At 48.3% G+C, this 18,737-nt stretch overlaps 1 protein-coding gene across 1 annotated transcript; it reads left to right on the top strand.

Moving 5' to 3' along the window:
* The first annotated feature begins 9,999 nt into the window (after positions 1-9,999).
* Positions 10,000-15,222, top strand: LOC118642303 (acyl-coenzyme A thioesterase 1-like). Its single transcript, XM_036279999.1, has 3 exons — positions 10,000-10,573; positions 11,776-11,978; positions 14,617-15,222. Exons 1-3 carry the CDS (start codon positions 10,075-10,077, stop codon positions 15,220-15,222), a joined length of 1,308 nt encoding a protein of 435 aa, XP_036135892.1. The 5' UTR covers positions 10,000-10,074.
* Positions 15,223-18,737: the final 3,515 nt, after the last annotated feature.

Here is an 18,737-nt window from a genome sequence, read left to right as displayed (position 1 = left end):
TCTTCAGTGTAACATACCCTAGTGAGAGGTGTGAGTTATGAAGCAGCCTCATTAATTTTTCGCATGGTTGACGTTGTCCCAGTACCATTTACTGAATAATCTGTTTTCTTTACTAATCTGAAATGGTAGCATATCCTGTACTAAATCGCCTCTTTCTGGAGTGCAGGTCCATTCGCTGACGTGTCTGTCCTGTCTCAGGTGGCAGCCCCCGTGCAGGCTCCTGGAGCACTCGCGCTGTATTTGATACATGCGCTGTAGCAGTTAGCAGCTCGTACCCTTGAGCTCTCAGTTAGAATCTTGACCCCGGTGACCTTGAGCAAGTCACTCCATCACTCTGTCTCAGCGTCTTCATTTATAAAGTGCAAATAATGCCCTGGCCAGTTTGGCTCAGCGGTTAGAGCGTCAGCCTGCGGTCCAGAGGGACCCAGGTTCGGTTCCCGCTAAGGGCATGTACCTCGGTTGCAGTTTGTCCCCGGCCCTGGTTGGTCGTGTGGGTGGCAGCCACTCGATGTGTCCCTTCACGTCGATGTTTCTCTCTCTCTCTCTTTTCCTCTCTCTCCCTCCCACTCTATCTGTACAAAAAATGGAAAAATGTCCTCGGGTGAGGATAAGGAAAAAAATAAAATAAAATAAAGTGGAAATAATAATAGTAACTAACTGCATAGGGCAGTTGGGAGGGACAAACAGCTTAACATATTATGTAAAGTTCCTAGAACAGTGTTTGGCATATAATACACACTAAATGTTCACCATTTTGTGTTGTGGTTATTTAAGGTCATTTTTTTTTTCATTATTGATTAATTTTAGAGAGAGAGAGAGAGGAAGGGAGAGAGAAACATAGATTTGTTGTTCCGCTTCTTTACGCATTCATGGTTGCTTCTTGCATGTGCCCTGACTGGGGATTGAGCCTGGAACCTTGGCATATGGGGACAATGCTCTAACCAACTGAGCTACCTGGCCAGGGCGGTTAAGGCCATTTTTAATCCTTCCTTTGTTTTATTATACTCTTTTAATCCTTACCTGAGTATATTTTTCTATTTATCTTCAGATAGAGTGGGAAGGAGAGAGAGAGAGAAACAGAGACATGAGAGGGACACATCGACTGGTTGTCTCCCACATGACCCTGACCAGGGCCGGGGACGAACTGCAACTGAGCTACGTGCCCTTGACTGGAATCAAACCCGCGACGCATTGGTCCGAGGCCGACTCTCTACCGCTGAGCCAAACTGGCCAGAGCTAATCCTTCCTTTAAAAAAAAAATTTTTTTTTTAAGTTGATTTTACAGAGAGAGGAAGGAAGAGGGCAAGAGAGAGAGAGAGAGAGAGAGAGAGACATTGATTGGTTGCCTTCGGGTGCCTTCCATACATGCCCTGACCAGGAATGAAACCGTGACCTTTTGGTGCATGGGAGCCACTCCCACTGGGCTAACCTTCCTCTAACACTGTTGTGCAGAAAGGGTTGTGGGCCCACACTGGCCAGAGTGGCCCAGCGGTTAGAGCACCGGCCGAGGACTGAAGGGTCTTGAGTTCGATTTTCGATCAAGGGCACGTACCTAGGTTGCAGGTTCAATCCCTGGCTCCAGTCAGGGTCGTTTGGGAGGCAACCAATGTGTCTCTCTCACATCGATGTTTTTTTCTCTCTCTCTCTTCCTCCCTTCCACTCTAAAAATCAATGAAAAATTATGCTTGGGTGAGGATTAACAAAAAAAAAACAAAAAAGAAAGTGTTGTTGACTCTATTTGCGGATGAGGAAACTGAGACTTGGAGCCACGAGATGAGGGGCCCAGGACCTTGGTGCGTGGGGGCGCTAACTGCAGTGGGGCCCCGGGAGCAAGGGTTGCTCTGCCTTCCCATGGGCAGGAGGGGCCTCCTCTCACGGGGGCTGAGGCTGATCCTCGAGGGGAACTGTCACGGCCCGCGTGTGGGGTGGAAGGCTCACCAGGCGCCGCGGCGGTGGCTTCTGTGTGAGGAGACCTACGGGGGGACCTGGAGCTGCAGCAGCCCGATCCCTGCAGGGCCTGCTAGGCACTGAGGGGGACCCAGGTCTCCAGTGAGGAGAGAGGCCTCTCTGGGCAGCCCAAGGCCCTCAAAAGAGACCCCCGATCCACCACTCACCAGCTGTGTGACCTGGGGCGAAGCCCTGACCTCTCCGAACCTCAGTGTCCTCACCCGTCAAATGGGCAGAGTGAGTGGGCCTCAGCTGTGCGCACACCCAGGACTGCCAGCAGGGTTGATTTGTGGCGGCCTGTTAACGTGAGACAGCAAATAAGCTGCTCTGTTTTCTACCCCACCCCCCAAGAACAGCTGGAAATGGAGCAGGAGCCCAAACTGCCAGTTCAGAGGACGGTGCCAGGTGTGAGGCAGAAGAGGCCTGGGAGGGGAGGCCGGCTGGGAGACGGGCTCTCCCACAGCGAGAGAGAAGGTGAGAGCCGGAGAGGGGGCAGGGGACCGAGAGTCTGGGACACTGAGGAGCCTGCAGAGGTTTCCTCCCTGCCCCTCCCTGGGGCCAGTCCAGGGGGAAAGGATGGGGTGGTAGGGAGAGTTGGGGAAGGGGAGGAAGTGCAGGGAAAAGGTTCCTAAGGAGGGTAGGGACTCTCAGGGAAATGGGGACCAACCTTCTCCCCAGCGGACTTGCTCAGCCAGGTCTGTACCGACAAACCCAACACCATGAGTTATGCTGCCACATTCGGCAAATCAAAATCCAGGAGGCGACATTTAGGACATACTTATATCAGAGCATTATTTGTTGGTTATCTGAAATTCACCTCTAACTGTCCTGTATTTTATCCGACAAGCTTGCCCACAGCATGAAGGGGATGGGAGGACATTTCTGAGGGAAGCTGGAGGGGGTAACTGTGGCTTTTGCATAGTGAAGAAGCCTTCTGGAAGTTTCCGCAGGCTCCCACGGGGACCCAGAAGGGAGCTGGAGGGAATGGCCAGTGCGCTTGCCAACAGGGAGGCTCACTCTGCTCAGGGTTGAGCGGCTGGTAGAGGCTGGTGCCCAAGCAGGCGCCGAGCGGGAGGCCGGAGAAACCTCAGCAACAGCCAACACGGAGAAGAAAGCCCAGAAGCTGCAGGGAAACCACAGCCACTGGCCCTGTGGGCGGGCAGGAGTGAGCACCAGCCGCCGAGCTCAGTCCCAGCCTGCTGTCCCTGCCGGTCACCTCAGCAGGTTTCTTCTCCCTGCCCTGCTCCTGCCCCCTCACTGACCCCTCAGGCCTGCCCAGAAGGACGCCTAGGGGAGGGACACCTTGACCACCGTCGTGAACTGGCGGGGACTCAGAGTCCGCACATTGGGTGAAAAATCACCAGTTTGGACGGAATTTCCCTGAACGTGTCTCAAATGTATTGTCAGAGGCAGTGGGGGTGGAGGACAGTCAAGAAAATTATGTTCCCTTGAAAAATAAAGTTATACTGGTTCCTTCCACTCCTCCTGGATGCTGTGACCAACCGCCTCCTTGCTCCAGGCCCCAGAAGCTGGAAGGAAGCTCAGCTGTGAGCAGGCCTTGAGGACAGTGGGCGCAAGCAGGGTGAGGATGAAGAAGGAGCTGTCTGGCAAAGTGCTTGCAGGAGTACCGGCCTGAGGTGGCTGGGCCAGGTGTTGACAGAAAGGCTGACACTTGAAGGGGACGCAGCAGCTTAGCTCTATTTCAACCACACGCATGCAGCACCGACTGTGGGCCAGCCCCATCTGCAGTGCATTCTGGGTAGAACTCAGTTCACCCTCATCACAGCCCATGGATGGGTGCTAGTGGTGTCCCTGCTTGGCCTAAAATGCATGAAGTTGCAGAGTTTAAGTGACTTGCCCAAGGTCACACATCCAGGAAGGGTCAGCCCCTCCAGGCTGAGCCCAGGGTGAGGGAGGAGGAAACTTTCCTCTACCCTCAAGGTTCTTTTGATTGGTCTAATCATTAAATAGACAGATGAACAAAAGAAAATGACTAACTTTATTTATTTATTTATTTTATTTATTTATTTATTTATTTATTTAATTTTGGTACGTGTCCCTAGTGGGAACTGAACCCGGGACTCTGGTCCGCAGGCTGATGCTCCAACTGCTGAGCCAAACCAGCCAGGGCGAAAATGACTAATTTTATATAGGCAGATGTATGGGAGCCCCACATACACACAAGAGAGTCAGAGACCCCAAATGCATGAGAGGTTCAGAGACAGGGCAATGGGCATGTGCTCTAACCACTGAGCTGTGCTGGCCGGGGCATGTCTGACATTCTGAGGTAGGGTGATGTGAGATGCCTTGGGGCTTCGAAAGGTCCTCGCAGGATCAGAAGAGCAGGTAGTCTGCCCTGCCCTGTCGATCACTCTAAAGAGGTCATTGCTGATAGTCTCTTATTATGGGCAAGGCCCCCAGTTCAAACTCGTCTAGGTAGTTAAGGGAGGGGAGAAGGTTCTCAGGAGCCTGAAGCTAAACTGCCTTTCGCGCAAAACAATCCACATACCACAGAGCCACATCTTGGGGTGACTCATTCTGGACCCCCACACCTGCCTGACTGCTCAGTGAGCCCTGCTCTGGCCCTCCGCCTCCAGTCACCGCAGCGCACTGGGCCCTTGGTCGTCCAGTCAGTACACAGAGCGGGCCCTGTGCTGGGCTCTGGACCAGCCTGGAAACAGACAGCACTTCGGCTCTTGCAGAGCCCCCGGTCCAGCGGGCGAGACTCACAGACGGGGCCCGGTGTGCGCACATGGCTGCTCTCCGCCCAGCCGGGAGCGACGGCTGAGCCAGGCCCCTTAGGAGCACACTGCCGGGCTGATCTCTTCCTTCTCAAAACAACCCCTTGACGGGGTGGCGAACACACAGTACCATACACAGATGATGTATTATAGGACTGTACATCTGAAATCTACATAATTTTATTAACCAGTGTCACCCCAATAAATTAAATATAATTGAATAAATAAAATATATAGACTTAAAAAAGAAAACAACAAAACCCTTGAGATATCACTGGCCCAGTTTTGTAGCTGAGTATACTGAGGCTTAGAGAGATTCAGTGATTTGCCTAAGGTCACAGCAAGCAAGTGCCAAATTTGGGATTCACTAGGGGAAGGGGAGGATTCCATGGGAGCACATCCCGGAGGGCTTCCCAGAGAAGGTGCTGCTGCCCTTGAGTTGTACAGGAGTGGAGTTTGGTCCAGTGGAGAGAGGGAGGAGGGTGTTCCAAGCAAAAGACACCACTGAGCAGAGCTGGTGCCTTCCCCCAGAGGGCGGCCCCTGCTCACCATTCTCAGGGGCTCTGGCTGGGCGGGGCTCCAGCGGCTGGAGGAGGCCCAGGTGCCCTGCCCTGCCCTGCCTGGCCTACTGATCATGGAGGGGAGCCAGCAGGACCAAGAGGCAGGATCATGTAGTGAGTCTGTGTGACAGGCTAGGAAGCCAGGACTAGTGGAATAGGGCTCAGACAGACAGTTCAACAGCCAAGCAGTTTACAGCCATCTAGTAAGTCGCAAAACCCTAATTTTCCTAACCAGGGACACTTAAGAGTAAATGGTTTATTCCCGGCCGGTGTGGCTCAGTGGAGTGAGCATCCTCCCATGGACTGAGAAGTCCTGGTTTGATTCCTGGTCAGGGTACATGCCAAATACCCAGTGTGGGGCACACAGGAGGTGGCCAGTCAATGTTCCCTCTTATTGATGTTTCTGACTCTCTCTCCTTCCTTCCTCTCTCTCTCTAGAAGAAAAAAAAAAATCAATGAAAAAGAAAAAAAAATTTTTTTTAAAAAGAGTAAATGGTTTACACTTCTTCCCAAACAGAGGGTAAATAGCTTAAATCACCCAACTGGGTCAGGGAGACAGCAGAAATCCAATTAGTGCCATTTGCCAACCACATCCAAGGACAGATGAAGAGACTAAATCTCATTTTGGCTCATCAGCATAAAGCTGGTGTATTCTATTGACCCTCCCTTAAACTTCCGGCCTCAAGATGAAGGACCTAGCACTCTCCCTCCTGGGAGCACCCCCAGCCGTTCCCTTCTATTGGTCCCCATGAGATTTGCAACCAAGGGAGCAATAGGCAGCAGCAGCTGTCCCAGGCTCACCCCGACCTGTCTCCAAGGCCCCCTTTCCCTGACTCTCCCAGGAGCTGACAGCGGCCCCTCCTTGGCGCCTTTCTTTCCCATAAGGTTTCTAGGGAGCCAAAGCCACCGCCTGGCTCCCTCCTGCTGCTTCTGTTCTAGGCCCTTTCTGTTTCACCGTCTCCAGCTTTAATAAACATTCTCTCAAAATCACCTGGACTTGTGTTGTGAAATCTTTCCTGCATGAAGTCGAGATCCCACACACTACAGGCCGCGCAGGGCTCACCCACTCCTGGGGGCCCCTTCTGGTAACACGTGCATCAGGCCCTCAGAACGCCTGAGTCGGACTCTGCTCTGTCCTTTGCTGGCTCTGAGCTTGGGCAAGTCATTCCCCCTTTCTGCGCCTCAGCTGCCTCATTTATAAAATAGAAACAGTATTACCTAGTGAGCTTTTATGAGGATTAAACGTCTTAAGCGATGCAAAGTGCTGGCTGGAGTCAGCGCTATAGAAACGTCAGTTGTCTACCCAGCAACTCACCGCTTTCACTCAGCGGTGGGAAGCCAGTGGCGGTTATAGGGCCTGCTGCTCCCCAGCCACCTTGTCCCACTACCAAGTCCCCACTGCATTGAGGGCTGGGGCCCACGGGGTGGGGTGGGGGAGGGGGTTGGCGCTGGCAGCTCTGACCAGGGATTTGGAGACTCCTGGCAGTTGGGGGAGGGGTGGGAACCAAGAGAAGTAGTGACTAAGACAGGAACCCAAAATGCACTCACACAGATAACTCCCCCAGGAGGTGGGTTCTTTCACTCTGGCTCTGGTGAGTGACTCATGTGGGGGCAGGTATGAAAGGTGACATGCACAGGGAGATGCATGTCCCTCTCAAGAAGTTGGTGGCAGTGGGTTATGGAGGGTTGGAGGTGTCTCTCAGACTCTGGGTGTGCGGGAGGGACAGATGCTGTGACTGGGAGGCCTGGGTTTGGATTCCAGCACTGTTACTTCGTAGCTATGTGACCTTGGGCAAGGACCTTCCCCTCTCTGTGCCTCAGTTTCCTTACCTATAGCCTCAGGCTACTTCAATTCATCTCCCAGCACTAAACCCTTCCTGTCATGCTTAGTGGGGTTATTGGGTCTTGGTGACTCACTTCAAAGACCTGCAGTGGCTCCCTCTTGCCCACACAGCAAAGTGCAACCTTCTTTTCGTTTTTATAAAATTTTGGTTTATTGATTTGAGAGAGAGAGAGAAACCTTGATCCATTAATTACTCATCACTGCATCCATCAGTTGATTCTGGTCTGTGCCTTGACCAGGGATGGAACCTGCAACCTTGGCATATGGGAACAACACTCTCACTAACTGAGCTACCCGGCCAGGGCGCACCCCTCTTCTGTTAGTGCTGAATACTGGGGGGCGGGGGCAAAGATGAGATGTATTTGTGGATGATCTGCAGACACAAATCACAGCTGAGAAACCAAAGGTGCCCAAGTTGCCCAGGGCAGATCTGGGTTTCAAACCCTCATCTGTCCTTCTCCCTTACTTATGTAGCTTGATGGTCAATAAAACGGCAGAAATTTAAATGTACATTGTAATTACAAAGAAAAACAGAAGAGGGAAGGGGAGAAACCACAAATCCCACCGCAGGGTCTCACTTCCTCCCCGGAGCCTGCCCCCAGTCTGGCCCGCTGCAGAGCTGCTGAGAAAAGGCAGTGTGTGGTCCTCCCAGACGAGCTGACCTCGGCGACAGGCGAGCTAGTTATAAGTGCATCTGAACTGAGCTTCTGGGTCTTCACTGTTTCCTAACTAACATTTATGTTACATATCTTTTTGTATGTGTAAAGTGATTCCAAAAGTAAATTTAGCTAATCTTCAGACAGTTTAAATTAATAAAAATAAAGGTAATTCCAATGTTATTTAAACTGTTCTAGGTCACAGGGAAAAAAAATGGAAACTCTTCAGTTTATTTTATGAAGGCAGCATCACCTTAATATAAAAACCTAATAAACATAGTAAACCTAACAAACAAATATAACAAGAACAAGAAACAGAGCACAAGTTAATAATAGATCAATCACAGATCAATCTCTCTGTGACTTGGATGCAATAAAATGCTAACCAGCCCTGGGGGGTAGCTCAGTTGGTTAGAGCATTGTCCTGATAGGCCAAGGTTGTGGGTTTGATCCCCGGTCAGGGCACATGCAAGAATCAACCAATGAACGTATAAATAAGTGGAACAACAAATTGATGTTTCGCCCCAGTAACCTTTCTTTTCTTTTTCTCTCCAAAATTAATTTAAAAATAAAATAAAATGCTATATCAAAAGAATAACAGACTTTGACATAATTCTTTACCTCCCACTAAAGGACAGTACAATGTGATCATATCATCTGATGTGGAGAAGTCTGTTAAAAAAAAATTCAAAAGTTTTTTCTAAAAAACAACAAAATAAATAAAAAAGGAATAAACTACTTAAGTATGCCAAAACTTAACAGCAAACATTGTTCTAAATACTAAAACCATTTCCCTTAGAATCAAAACAAAACAGTGTTTTGGAGGGTCTATTGAAAAAAAAAAAAAAAAAAAAGCCCTATCTAAAAAAGAAAAGAAAAAAAAATTTAGCCCACTGGTATGGCTCAGTGGTTGAGTATTATCCCACGCACCAAGAGGTCACTGGTTCGATTCCTGGTCAGGGCACATGCCCAGGTTGTGGGCCAAATCCCCAGTGGGGGCATGCAGGAGGTGGACAATTGATGTTCTCTCTCATCAATGTCTATCTCCCTCTCTCTTCCTCCCTCCTTCCCACTTTATCTAAAAATCAATGAAAAAATATCCTTGGATGAGAATTAACAAAACAAGCAAACAAAAAATTGGAGGAAAAGTCATGGGAAGATACCCTAAGCAAAGTGGAAGAATGATCTGTACTTGCAAACGCTGCCGATGAACAACAGGCCACGCCTGTGCTGCGGGAACACGCCTTACAGATCCACAGCAAAAGACAAACAGCGAAGAGAAAATTGGCGAAGGGTGTTAAGAGACAATTCACAGAGGAGCAACTCCAAATGGCAACTACATCAACTAAAGATGCTCAACTTCACTAGTAAGCAGGGAACAGCAAAATAAAGTCCCAAAGAGCTTGCACTATACCCAGGAAGTAGGCAAAAATGAAAGCTGGTAGGGGGTTGGGGGAAGCATACTCTCATATGTTTCGGATGGAAGTGCAAACTGTTAACAGTCCTTTTAGAAAGCAATCTGGAATTATCCCATAACAATTTTTTGCAAGGTCTCAAAAATTTTACTTCTTGTGCACCCTTTATTGGTGCTCCACTAAAATAAGAGAAAACCAAGTAGAAGGAATATGATTTGATACTGGAATAGGAACACCAACATTAAAAATATGGGAAGGGCTCCCTGGCCCGGTGGCTCAGTTGACTGGAGCATAGTCCTGTATATCAAGAGGTGGTGGGTTTGATTCCTGGTCAGGGTGCATACAGGAGGCAACAGATTGATGTTTCTCTCTCATGTCGACGTTTCTCTCTCCTTTCCTCTCTCAGAAATAGATAAAAAGAAAAACAAACAAAAACTAAAGACTGGAAACAAAGTGTGTGTCCACCCAAAAGGAAATGGTTGAATAGACTGTGAAACAACTACACCACAAAATTCATGCAGCCACGAGACAGAAGAAATTAGATTTCTCTGTCTCGGTGGCCTTGGCAGACTTCACCCGGTGCCCTGAAGTCAAGACAGTGAGAGGTATTTTCAGCCAGGAGGCTTTGAGCAAGCTCGGGTGTGTCTCTTGGCTCTTGCTTTCAAAGGTAGGCTGCTGGCTCCCCGAGGTCAATGCAGCAGGCTCCTCTGACCCACTGGGCACTTCGCCTGCATTTGGACAGCCTGCACTTAAATAGCCTGCCAGTAGAGGCTATTTCTTGCGAGCCCTGTTCAGCTGATCCAAGGTCTGAAATCAAGTCGCAAAATGATGGTTTCATCTCCCGCTGTCCTGCGAGTGTACGGACTCTTCCGATGGGACCCGAGAAGGTGGACACGGCTGCTGGGGCCTCCAATGATGAGGCCTAGTGGCCTGGGCTCTTGCGCCCCGGCACGGAGGGCGGTGACAGTGACTCTGGAGCCCCCCGGCCCCAGCCGCTGGGACGAGCCCGTGGGCATTCTCGTGAGCGGCCTGGCCCCGGAGCAGCCAGTCACGCTGCGGACTTCCCTGCGCGACGAGAAAGGCATACTCTTCGGGGCCCACGCGCGCTACCACGCGGACGCGGGCGGCCAGCTGGACCTGGCGCGCGCGCCCTCCCTGGGCGGCAGCTTCGCGGGGCTCGAGCCCGCGGGGCTCCTCTGGGCCATGCAGCCCGAGAAGCCCTGCACGAAGCTGGTAAAGCGGGACGTGCAGACGCCGTTCACCGTGGAGCTGGAGGTGCTCCGCGGCCACGAGCCCGACGCCGGGCGGCTCCTGGGCCGGGCGGCGCTCGAGCGCCACTTCCTCGCTCCCGGGATGCGGCGGGAGCGGGTGCGCGCGGGCCGGGTGCGCGCCACGCTCTTCCTGCCGCCAGGTGAGCCCCCGCCGCAGTTTCTCCCGCTTCCACCGCTCGGCTTCCACTGCGGGGACGGAGGTCGCGCCCGCGTCCCGGCCCCTGGGGCCTTCCCGTGTCCAGGAGACCGATGCAATGCACCGCCGTCTAGGGAGGCGACTCTGCAGCTCCCGACCTGAGAGGCCAATGAAAAGATATCCTAAAGGAAAGGAAAAGACAGCTGTAATGAAACAAACAAACAACAAAATTTACAGGGAGTTTTAAGTGTTTAATTTCTTCAAAGGTTCCTCGATTTTACAATTTTGCTTGTAACTCCCACAGTATATTAAGGTTTAAGCAAATTAGCATGGAGGAAGGCCTCTGGCTATTAACCAGGAATCTTCTGAAATTATCGGATAATTTTTCCATTACATAAAAAGCAATTAGCCAATGAAAAAATAAAAAGATGTTTCTCCTGCCCTGGTTGGGTGACTCAGTGAGCTGGTGCGTGTCCAGTACACCAAAAGATTGCGAGTTCAATTCCCTTTCAGGGCACACACCTAGGCTGAGGGTTCAATCCCCTGTCTGGATGGGTAGGGGTAGCAACCAATCCATGTTTTTCTCACACTGGTGTTTCTCTCTGTCTTCCTGCCTCTCTCTCTCTCTAAAATCAATAAACATATTCTCAGGTGAGAATTAAATTTTTAAAAAAGAAAGAAAGAAAAAGAAAGAGGCAGCAGCCCTGGCCCGTTTGGCTCAGTGGTTGGAGCATCGGCCTGCGGTCCAGAGAGACCCGGGTTCGGTTCCCGCTAAGGGCATGTACCTCGGTTGCAGTTTGTCCCCAGCCCTGGTTGGTTGTGTGGGTGGCAGCCACTCGATGTGTCCCTTTCACGTCGATGTTTCTCTCTATGCACCCTTGACTGGAATTGAACCTGCGACTCTTTGGTCCTTGGGCCAATGCTCTAACTGCTAAGCCAAACCGGTCAGGGCTGTAAATTATTTTTAATCACAAAAGTAGTACATAATCTTTGTAAAGAATCTGTGGGGCTTTGAGGCTCTGGGCATAGAGGGGATTGTGGATTTAGTTTATGCCATTGTCTGGATCTTTGAAGACCTGAGGTCTTTCAGCATTTCTGATTGTCACTAGAAAACCTTGACATTACCAAGTAGGCAACAAATGGCTTTTGACATCACTGCAACGAGTTTCAGGAATAATTTAGTTTTGTGTTTTGTTTCTTCCAAAGGACCTGGACCCTTTTCTGGGATTGTGGACCTTTCTGGAATTGGAATTGGCCTTATGGAATATCGAGCTTGTCTGCTGGCTGGGAAGGGTTTTGCTGTGATGGCTCTAGCTTACTATAACTATGAAGACCTCCCCAAGAGTATAGAAAACCTTCACCTGGACTACTTTGAAGAGGCTGTGAACTACCTGCTTAATCACCCTCAGGTTAGAATGTCTCTAAGTTTTGTGGTCTGCCTATCAGGTCTCCTCTTCATAAATGCTCTCGGCTTTCAAGAACTGACAAATTCATGACAGCCACGCCCTGCCCCCAACACACTACCTTTTTTTTTTATCCTTACCCGAGGACATTTGTGCATTTATCTTCAGATAGAGCAGGAGGGAGAAAAGGGGGAAGAGAGAGAGAGAAACATCAATGTGAGAGACATGTCAACTGGTTGCCACCCACACAACCCCAACCGGGACCGGGGACAGACTGCAACGGAGGCACGTGCCCTTAGCGGGAACCGAACCCGGGTCTCTCTGAACCACAGGCCGACGCTCTAACTGCTGAGCAAAACCGGCCAGGGCAACACACTACCTTTTAGAGTCACTTCTCATAGACACTTTCTACGCAATCATATATTACTGACGTATTTCCTGCTAGTAAAGAAGTTTTTAGTTGACATTATGGAATTTTAAATTCTAGTGGTTTATAGTATTTCATGAGCCCCAATGCATCTGAGAACCCTGGGTTTGACACAGGAAGTTGAGGGAAGGGGGAAAGGAATCATTGCCTCAAGATAGCCCCAGTTTAATGTTTGTGTTTAACAAACCTCTGAGAGCACAGTATTACGTTTTAAAAGAAGAACTTGACGGTCCAAGAACCTGGGTACTAGAAAACGTTTTTAGGGTTCTAGGCTCAAGATATCAGAGTGTCAGACGGTTATTTTATAATGCAGGTAGGTAGAGCTCATGGTAGATGGAAGCATAGGAGCTCTTAGAAAGAGTGCTAGGGTATAGTGGACTCAGTAAGATGTAGATAGAGAAAAGTTAAATTTGCCCTGGCTGGTTTGGCTCAGTGGTTAAAGCGTTAGCCCACGGACCAGAGGGTTAAGGGTTTGATTATCCATCAAGGGCCAGGGATCATGTGGGAAGCAACCAATTGATGTGTCTCTCTCACATCAATGAAAATATCCTTGGGTGAGGATTAACAACAACAAAAAAGTTAAATTGCCCTGGCCGGTTTGGCTCAGCGGTTGGAGCATCGTCGGCCTGTAGACCAGAGAGTCCCGGGTTCAGTTCCTGCTAGGGGCACGTACCAAAAAAAAAAAAGTTAAATTTGAGTTTTGATTTCACAAAATACTAGTTCTGGGACTAGTTTCTGTTTCCTCCTTTGAAAAAATTGGCATAATAATATCATTTAATTCCTAGTGCTTTCATGAAGAATAAACATTTGCACAAGGGTGCTGTTGTAGAAGCCACGAGAAGAAGAAAGACCGCTTGAGAGGTCACTCAAACGGTCATTTGTAATTCAGGAATTTGGTAACCATGACAAGAGCAGTCCTTATAGAACAGTGCAAACCCAAATCAACAAGGAGGGGACTGAGGAGAGATTGGGAGAAAAGAAAGAACTGCAGACAACTTTCCCCACAAATTTTGCTGTGAAACAGAGTGGAAAACGAGGGCCGAGTGGATGTGTGGTCAAGGAACTGTCATTAAAATGTAGGGGATACTAGAGCATGAAGTACACTGATGGGGACAAGCCAGGAGAGAAGAAAGTTATGAAGGATGAGAAAGAGAGAAGTAGTTGTAGGAGCAGAATTATGAGAATGAGAGTGGATGGGATCCTAAGCCAAACAGAGGGGTGGTGCTTGATCAAAACAGAGAGACTTCTTGGGGAAGCAGGAACGAAGGCAGAGAGCCTTGGAGCCAGGCTCCGAGTCCACCTGGAACTAGGCAGGGGGAAATGAGGAAGAGTTCCTACTGGATAGCGTCTATTTTCTCCTTGAGGTTTGAAGAGCTGAAAGTGAGGGGAATAGAGAGGAGGTCAAGAGGCCAGAGAAGGTAGGAGGAAGTGGGAAATTGCCTTTGGAGAAGTGAAAAGCAAACACAGTGAAGTGTGGCAGGACTGATGGGCAGTATGGACGCATATTTGAAATCTGTGGTCATAAAATTAAATATCTGCCAGCAAAAGCGTGTATTTTTTTCTTCAGCAATGTTTATTTGCTCAAATGGAGGCCTAGAGGAAGCGAATGGGTGGATTTAACCAAGGTCATCACTTCTCCAGGCCAAGTCTGACCAAAGGAAGACAGCTAGTCGCCAAGAGTGCCTATGAGAGAGTGATAATAACCATGAAGCTTGACATCTAAGCTGGATGAGATGGGAAGTAAACATGAGAGAGAGACTGAGAGCAAAAAAGGTGATAGTCAAGGTCACAAAGAAGCAGAAACAGGTGAGACTAAAATGGCTAAACTGGAAGTACTTAAGATGGCATCAGAGAGTAGAATGCTTGCAGCTGAAACTTTGGAGATGCGATACTGGTGATGACTTGGTTTAGGTTATGACAATGAGCGAGTGGCTGAGGTGGGGTAGAGGAAAAGGTCATTGGCAGGAAGGAGGTCAAGGAACTGAGAGGCTGAAGTATTTAGTAGATCACCCACATGGTCATTGACGTCACCAACAATGGTATGGAGAAATTGTGGAAAGGAGGATAGACAGGAACAATGGGTAAATATCCCAGGTTGCAAACCTTGGTAAACAGTAGAACCCCAATTCTGGCTCAATTCCAACTGACTTCCAATTCCAAGCACTAAGCACCAGATTGGTTCATGGACTCATTCTTTTCCCTCTGTCCTTACCTCAGGTAAAGGGTCCAGGAGTCGGGCTGCTTGGAATTTCCAAAGGAGGTGAGCTGTGCCTCTCCCTGGCCTCGTTCCTGAAGGGCATCACTGCTGCAGTCATAATCAACGGCTCTGTGATCAATACTTTGGGAACTTTACACTATAAGGGTGGGACCCTGCCCCCTGTAGAGTTAGACCTGAATAGACTCAAGATCACGGCGGACGGCTTTGCAGACACTGTGGATATCCTGAATAGCCCTTTGGGAGAAACTGACCAGAAGAGCTTCATTCCCGTGGAAAGGGCTGAGAGCACCTTCCTGTTCCTTGTAGGTCAGGATGACCACAACTGGAAGAGTGAATTCTATGCTAATGAGGCCTCTAAACGTTTACAGGCCCATAATAAGGAGAAGCCTCAAATCATCTGTTACCCAGGAACAGGGCACTATATTGAGCCTCCTCACTTTCCCATGTGCCGGGCTTCCCTGCACGCTGTGTTCCACCGCCCTGTCGTCTGGGGAGGGGAGCCCAGGGCTCATGCCATGGCCCAGGTGGATGCTTGGAAGCAGCTCCAGATTTTTTTCCACAAACACTTGGGTGGAGAAAAGGGGATAGTCCCACCAACACTGTAATCTTTTATTTGATTGTGTGACATCTCTGATGCTAATTTATCCTGGGAACAGCTGTTGCAATTAGTGTGTAAGTGTAGTTTTTTTTCTTTTTAATAATCACTTAGAATTTTCCCCTCCTCACTGTTAAAATAAACTTATTAATGAGGTATTGTTTCTTTTCTTTATTTTTTATTTATTTATTTTCTTTTAGAGAGAGAGAGGAGGGGAGAGGGAGCGAGAGAGAGAGAAACATCGATGAGAGAGAAACATCAACATTGATCTACTGCCTCCTGCATGCCCCCCACGGGGGACCAAAGCCTCCACCCCAGGCATGTGCCCTGACCAGGAATCGAACCAGCGACTCCCTGGTTCAATGGGTCGATCTTAACCACTGAGCCACACTGGCCGGGCATTTTAAAAAAACATGTCTTTTTTAAGTTTTTAAGATTTGTATAAACTACATGACTTTTCAGTTTGGGAGGAAAGTGATTCTGCAGAAAATACAACAGATGGAAAAAACATAGCTTTTAGTCTTTCCCAATACACAAGGCTTTAGTTCTGAAAGGAAAAGTAAAGTAACACTGATTAACAGTGACTCATATGTAATTGGTGCTCAGTAATTATTTAATTATTTACTATTTTTGAATTTGTTTAATAATTGATATGATTAATAAATTATTATCTACTATAGAAGAAAAGCATATAATATAAAAAGTATTATCAGATTTGAGTTTTTCCTTTAAAAATGGAAGTGAACAGCCCTGGCTGATGTGGCTCGGTTGGTTGGGTGTCATCCTGCGCACCAAGAGTTCACTGGTTCGCTCCTATTGAGGGCACATGCCCACATTTCAGGCTCAGTCTCCAGTGGGGGGCATGCAGAAGGCAGCTGATCAATGTTTCTCTGGATGTTTCTTTTACTCTCTCCATCTCCCTTCCTCTCTCTGAATCAATAAAAAACATATTTAAGACACAGAAAAGAATGGAAGTGAACATCTTAGCTGTAAATTACTAGTTAGATTACTACTTAGATGTAAAACTACTAAAAATTTTCATAGCAGCCCTGGCCAGTTTGGCTCAGCGGTTAGAGCATCGGCCTGTGGTCCAGAGAGACACAGGTTCGGTTCCCGCTAAGGGCGCCTACCTCGGTTGCAGTTTGTCCCCGGCCCTGGTTGGTCATGTGGGTGGCAACTACTCGATGTGTCCCTTTCACGTCGATGTCTCTCTCTTCTCTCTCTCTCTTCCTCTCTCTCCCTCCCACTCTACCTGAACAAAAAATGAAAAAATGTCCTCGGGTGAGTATTTAAAAAAATTTTTTTTTGATAGCAAATATATTTTCAGTTCTTTGATATCTTCTCCTTGGATGAAGAAGTATTCTCCTAGTGCAAATAAATTTTAAGTTATGTTTCTGTTTATACACATGGGCTTTTACGATCTAATTGTTTTGAAAGCTGGCAAAACATTATTTAGATGAATTACTTAAGTGATCTGAACAATGATTATGTGAAAATAAAGAATAATTTAATATTTACATCACTTAATATAAATAATTCCACAATAGGCTTACTACACTTTTCTTAAAGCTCAATGTATTTAAAATAAAACATGCTTTAACTTATTATGATGATGTTATTTCCTTAATTATCTTTTTAAATAATACAGTTCTTGACTTTTCCCCTGAAACTCAAACACAGTATGGTGATTTTTGTTTTGTCAGCTTTTTCTCATACACGACTGTGTGCTCATCACTCCCCCTCACCTGCAAGGCAGGGGTCAGCTTCACTTTACCGAGGAGGAAACCAGGTCTCAGAGAAGTTCATGTAGTAAAGTAGAGCTGGGGCTCAGTACCCCCCAATCCTGTTTCTTCTCTCTTTGTTAAGCTGCTTTCCTTATCTCTGTGGTTCTTCATTTTATTTCGGCACAGAGCCATTTGTCCATCGATTTCTGCCTCCTCTCGTCCATCCATTAGAATGTGCATTTATGCCCGGCCAGCGTGGCTCAGTGGTTGAGCGCCGACCCGTGCACCAAGAGGTCGCCGGTTCGATTCCCCGTCAGGGCACATGCCCAGGTTGTGGGCCCGAACCCCAGTGGGGGACATGCAGGAGGCGGCCAATCCATGTTCTCTCTCATCCATGTTTCTGTCTCTCTCTCCTCCTCTCCTCTCTCTAAAATCAATAAAGAAAATAAATAAATAAATAGTGAAGAAAGTGAACCGGAGAACAGTGTAAATAATCGGATCCCAGTTTGTAAAACGAAAGCGATCCCCTTCCTGCGCTTGTATGTGTGGGGGTAAAATCAAACGATATAGAGGGGGTGCGAGGGGCAGCCTGTCACATATTTGGTTAGGGGGAGGGATGGCATGGAGGAGGGGACAAGGGTGGGACGTGAGCCCAAAGAAGACCAAAGACTGACCATCACAAAGAGTGCCTGTGTGGTGAGACCCCACAGATGGGTGGCTCTGGGTGTCTAACCTCGTAAAGGAATACCTGAAACGTAGTCACCAGGCAAAACAGTAGTGCGATTCAGGGTGATTTTACTTTCTTATAATTTTATGAATTATCTTAATTCTTTATAACGCATATGGATCATTGATATCATCAGAGAAGTCAAGTGAAAAAGAAAAGAGAACATGAAATCCTGGGAGGCAGGTTTCCTTGACGTTGGTCCTCCAGAGCCAGGGTCTGTCTGTCCTTGGGAAGGGTCCGGAGTGAGGACATTCCCGTGCTGTTTAATGCCTGCATGTTCACTGAGGGCCAGCCTTGGTGTCAGGGACCGTGGGAGCACCCCCGCCCCAACCCAGCCAGCTAGCGGGGCTGCAAGACTCAGCCGAGGGCTTTGAATAGATCTTGGTTCCAGGAATCTGGTTTAATTTGTCTGGCTGATGTCTCGGCAGCTGTTATCATCTGCAAATGATTATGAGTTTTTAGTTTCACATAGCTTTTGGGAACCGAAGAATCCAGGTTTATTCAGAATAAACAACACATGAGGAGGCTTCTGGTTTACAGTTTGATAATTACACTTTCCTGCTGAAGACATTAGCAGCTTCCTGGTGCTTGGCCATGAATCATTCTCTATGCCATCCATTCTGCCAAGCTTCAAAAGGAAAACATTTTTTAAAATTATTTTTTTATTTTATAAGAGCAAATTTATTTAGGGAGTTACAGACGTCGTAGAAGAGAGCCAACGGGGCTGCGTGGGCTCAGGAAACAAGTTACAGAAGCAAAAGAAAGGTCCTTGGAGCTTAGGAGGGGGCCCAGCAAAGGTAGCGCCTGGGGGAGAGAGAGGAGGGGAAGGAGAGGCGCGCTCCCCAGAGGGAGAGTGCCGGAAAACATCTTTTTATTTTATTTTATTTTATTTTTAAGTATGTTTTTGTTCATTTTTTTGGAGAGAGAGGGAGGGAGAGAGAGAGAAACATCGATGTAAGAGAGGAACATCAATCGGCTGGCTGCCTCCTTCACGCCCCTCCCTGGGGATTGAGCCTGCAACTCGGGCTTGTGCCCTGACCCGGAATCGAACCAGGACCTCTTAGTCCACGGGAG

This window comes from Molossus molossus, unplaced genomic scaffold, assembly GCF_014108415.1.
Source record: "Molossus molossus isolate mMolMol1 unplaced genomic scaffold, mMolMol1.p scaffold_m16_p_3, whole genome shotgun sequence".
NCBI lineage: Eukaryota > Metazoa > Chordata > Mammalia > Chiroptera > Molossidae > Molossus > Molossus molossus.
This window is presented reverse-complemented; position numbering and strand designations above follow the sequence as displayed.

Bases quoted from the DNA above. Each gene is read 5' to 3' on its own strand.
- LOC118642303 (XM_036279999.1), top strand. From the start codon at position 10,075: ATGATGAGGCCTAGTGGCCTGGGCTCTTGCGCCCCGGCACGGAGGGCG. The intron at 10,574-11,775 runs GTGAGCCCCCGC...TTTCTTCCAAAG, and splicing joins CACGCTCTTCCTGCCGCCAG to GACCTGGACCCTTTTCTGGG. The intron at 11,979-14,616 runs GTTAGAATGTCT...TCCTTACCTCAG, and splicing joins ACCTGCTTAATCACCCTCAG to GTAAAGGGTCCAGGAGTCGG.